At 61.5% G+C, this 3,931-nt stretch overlaps 1 protein-coding gene across 1 annotated transcript in view; it reads left to right on the top strand.

The window, feature by feature from the left end:
- The window catches only part of KLHDC8B (kelch domain containing 8B), a 7,968-nt gene that overhangs the window by 391 nt on the left and 3,646 nt on the right, over positions 1-3,931 (top strand). Inside the window, exons 2-5 of the mRNA XM_026857536.1 lie at positions 12-296; positions 839-999; positions 1,387-1,519; positions 2,898-3,088. Of these exons, the coding sequence (XP_026713337.1) occupies positions 12-296; positions 839-999; positions 1,387-1,519; positions 2,898-3,088 (770 nt within the window). The remainder of the gene's footprint in view (positions 1-11; positions 297-838; positions 1,000-1,386; positions 1,520-2,897; positions 3,089-3,931) is intronic.

Below are 3,931 nucleotides of genomic sequence, written 5' to 3'. Positions count from 1 at the left end.
CCTTCACCGAGGCGGGCCCGGGCCGGCGCTTCGGTAGCCTCCACGCCCGCCACCTGCAGCTGCTGGAGTGGCCGGGGCGGCCGCACGACGTCTTCTCGGTCCAGGAGGAACCCAGCAAGCGCTACCACCTGATCCTACCCGCCTTCTTCCGCCTCCTCGACACCCTGCACCGGGACGGGAGAGCGTTCGCTGTCATCTTCAGGACCTTCGGCACCGACCTGCCCCGCGCCCTGCGGGCTGTGAGCTGCGCCCTGGCTGGGCAGCACCCCCAGTTCCCCACCCTGCGGGATGTGGCGGTGAGTGGCACCCCGAGGAGGAGGAGGAGGACGATGAGGAGGAAGGCAGATGGCCTGTGTGGACCTCCCCGTGCCAGGCTGCTTTTAACAGCACTGGCTTCTGCGGAGAGAAAACGCAGTCGGCTTCTCGGGGTGAAGCTGTTCGCTGGGGAGGGGGAGCACTTGTGTGCACGGATCCTGCGTGGGAAGGGTCTCTCGGGGCAGCCCAGGTTGGACAGGGCACCCCTTCTCCCGGCAAGGGGCCGCTGTGGCAGAGCGGGGCTCCCTGGCACAGGCAGGAACGCTGCAACCGGCTTTAACTGTTCCTCGGGGAGTTGATGTGGAGCAGAGATTGAAACGGGGGCAGCGTGCGGCTGGGAGGTTGTTCCTTTCCATCCCTGGGCAGGGAATCGTTTTTGGTTGAGGTGGGGGTGTTCCATGCCTCGTCTTCTCCCCAGCACCATCCTTCCACCCTGTGGCGGTGGGGAGTCTCCACCCTGCTGCTTGGTGTCTCTGCCAATGCATGAAACAACCTGTTTGCTTTGGAAACCTTTTTTCTGCAGCTCCCTGTGGACCTCACCCCCGGCCAGATACGCTGTGGCAAGCGAGAGGTGGTGCTGACAAGGGGAGCAGAGCGCCTGGCCACCCGGGAAGATGGAAGAAAGCTTTATGACTACTTCAGCTCCTTTGAAGGAATTGGAGGCTTCCAAGATCACTTTGAGTGGTGAGGAACAGAGCACTGAGGAAATGAATTGGGCATTTGCTTCTCTCCTGTGATTCTTTGAGCTTCTCCTGGGCTGGGATAGCTCCTAGTTTGGCCATTTTTATGTTGTTGGGGTGCTCCCTCTTTTGCCTGTGGGCAGCCTGATGGGGCTCTCGCATCTTCCCTCAGGTCCCCATCCTCAGGTGTACCTCCTGCTTTTCTCCAAACACACCTTGATTTGGGGTGCCCAGGACACCCCAAACACCCCCTGATTTGCCCGGGAGGCAGCAGCGGGCAGAGGGACAGGACAGTCTCCGTCCTGCTGCCCTGGCTCAGAGGTGGCCCTGAGCCTGGCCTGCCTTCCCCTCTCCCTCCCCTGACTGCTCCTTGTCCTGTTTGCTGTTTCAGGTGGGCCAGAAATAATTTCTCTTCCCGGGGTGGGAAGCCCCTGTGGATTGACCCCCACGATCCTGGCGTTCACCACATCTTCATTGATGACAACATCCGGCTGGACGACGCGGACACCATTGTTCATCCCCAGGTGGGTGACTGGAGGCCCCTCTGGCCAGCTGCCTGTGCTGGGGGGTGTCCCTGGTGAGGTCAGGCAGGTTTTTGTCCCTTTTGTATGAGCACGAGCCTGCCAGCCTCAGCACACAGCTGTGGCTCGTCTGTGGCACCGAACTGAAAAGGCAGCGTTTATGGTGGAGCACGCCTGGAAAAGGGAATGTTTAGGCGGACAGAAATGCAGCTGGCAGTTGGACAACTGTCAGTGCTCCAACAAGAGCTGCAGATCCATGGGCAAGCCTGAACCCTGCCCGTTTCCATCCAGGAGGAGATAGCACGGAGCAGGGAAACCTGTGGCAGCTGGTGAATGGTCAGCAGTGTTTGCCAGGCAGCCAAGGAGTGGTGAGGAATGGGTTACTCGTCAGATATTCACTTCCACACAAGCTCTCTCAGCTTGTGGGTTCGTAGCTGATAGCAGGAATTGTCACTGCCTGGAGCAGACCTGTCAGGAACAGGCTTTGCTTTGTACCGTGCCTGACTGAGGGGAATTACCTAGGACAGCTCTGCTGAGAGCCTGCGGCCCCTGCGTGCAGCAAGCTGCTGCCTGCGTGTCTGCAGCAGCTGGAGCACGGCTCACGCAGCTCCACTTGCTGCATTTCAGCCTCAGACTGTTTCCCTGATCAAGGAATTCCTCCTTTCACCATCTGTAGAAAGCACAGCTGCTCAGTCAGGCCGCTTGCCTTGTCTCGGGGCACCCCAGGGCTCCCCCCACCCCGGATCAGAGAGGTGGGATCAAGTGATGGTGGCAGCAGACCTCGCTGGGGTCTGGGCAGCAGCTGAGCATCTGGCCAGCATGGCTCAGCCCCGCTGGCAGGACATTGCTATCCTGCAGCCAGGATCAGGCGGTTGGATACCAGCTTCCCCTCCTCTTGAGTCACCAGCTCTTCAGAGCTGTCCCTGTGTCAGTGATGGTGACAGAGCAGCGCTGAGAGGGAAACAGATTGCCAGGTGGCTTTAGGCAGAGCTGTGGTAAAGATCAGAAGGTGCAGACCCTGTTCCCGGCCGTGTGACAGGCTGTTGGCAGAGGTTTCCCTGGGGCCAGCTGCCATCTTCTTCCAGCTGCGTGGTGTGGCCTGTTCCTTAGGGGAGCCACAGCCACATCTGTCACAAGCTGATTCAGAGCCGAAGTCTCTTTCTGAGCAGGAAGGGAAGAAAACTTCACCTTCTACCACCGGACCGGAGATGGCAGCCCCTGCCCTCTACCTCCAACCCACAGCCGTGTGCGGGTACCTGACCGAGGAGGAGGAGGGCAGGGCACTGCTGCCAGGCTCTGCGTTCGTGCTGGGCACAGCCCTGGCCCTGCTGCTGCCCGCAGGGGGTGGCGAGTGCTTCTGTGCGCTGCTTTCTCCCCGCAGGTGTTTTCGGAGCCGGGCAGCAGCAGCCCCAGGCGCGTTCCCACCTCGGAGCTGTATGACGTTTGCCTGGTGCAGACCGACCTGCTGGAGGCCATTGCTGATGAGGACTATTTCCTGCGCTGCGTGAGGAGGTGTGAGAAGAATTACGATCGCTACCTGGCCTGCATGGAGAAGGACACTCTGAGCCAGCGGTGGGATGAACACTGATGCCACTGCGTGGGGCCGAGGGGCTTTGGACTGGGACACCCCCTCTTTCCTGCTGCGCGTCCTGGGCTGCGCTCCTGCTTCAAGCTGACCCCTCTCCAACACGTGCTGTGCCCGCTCAGCCCTACCAGGAGCCTCCGTGCCCGAGCACAAGCATCCTGGGAGGTTGTGTGGCAGAATCCCTGGAGGAAACAGCTTTCCTTTCCTCGGCAGCGCTGTGGGGAGCTGCCTGCCTAGCTGGAGCCCCTCCGCAGGCAGCGCTGCCCGTTGTGCCTGCTCCTGGGTGAGGGCCAGGGCTCGCCATGCCCCCGCTTGCCAGGCAGGGCCCTCCCGCCGCAGCGGTGCCGCAAGCAGCCCCACGGTGTTCACACCTCCCTTCTCGCTCCCCTACCGGTACCGTACCGTACCGGCAGCACGTCCAAATGCCGTTTGCACCGCGGCGTTCTCCCTGGCAGAGCTAACGAGGCTGTGTCACTTCTGCCTGTTTTTTAAAGCAAACCTTTCTAGCTCGTTTCTGGTGTGACTTTTCTGCCCGCGCTGGTGGGTGGAAAGCGCCTTTCCCAGCGCGTTCGTTTGCAGGGCTCAGCCAAGTGGAGACAAAAGTGACAGTAGAGGGTCTGGGACCTGTGTGCGCTTTCCTGACGCTGCGGAGAGACCCCAGCAGGGTCACGCTTGGAGCGGGGCCGAGCTCCGTCCCGGGCAGCCCCGCAGCGGTGACGGGCAGGGGCTCCTCTTCAGGGCAGGACGGTGGTTTCTCAGCTCCGTCAGCCCGGTGCTGGGGCGGCTCCGGCACCGGCAGCGTGTGGCTGGGGAGCACCTGTCTCTTATAC

The sequence above is a fragment of the Athene cunicularia genome (assembly GCF_003259725.1).
Source record: "Athene cunicularia isolate RWA chromosome 12 unlocalized genomic scaffold, athCun1 chr12_part1, whole genome shotgun sequence".
In the NCBI taxonomy this organism is placed as follows: Eukaryota; Metazoa; Chordata; class Aves; order Strigiformes; family Strigidae; genus Athene; species Athene cunicularia.
The sequence above is the reverse complement of the archived record's forward strand: the minus strand, read 5'-3'. Positions and strand labels throughout refer to the sequence as shown.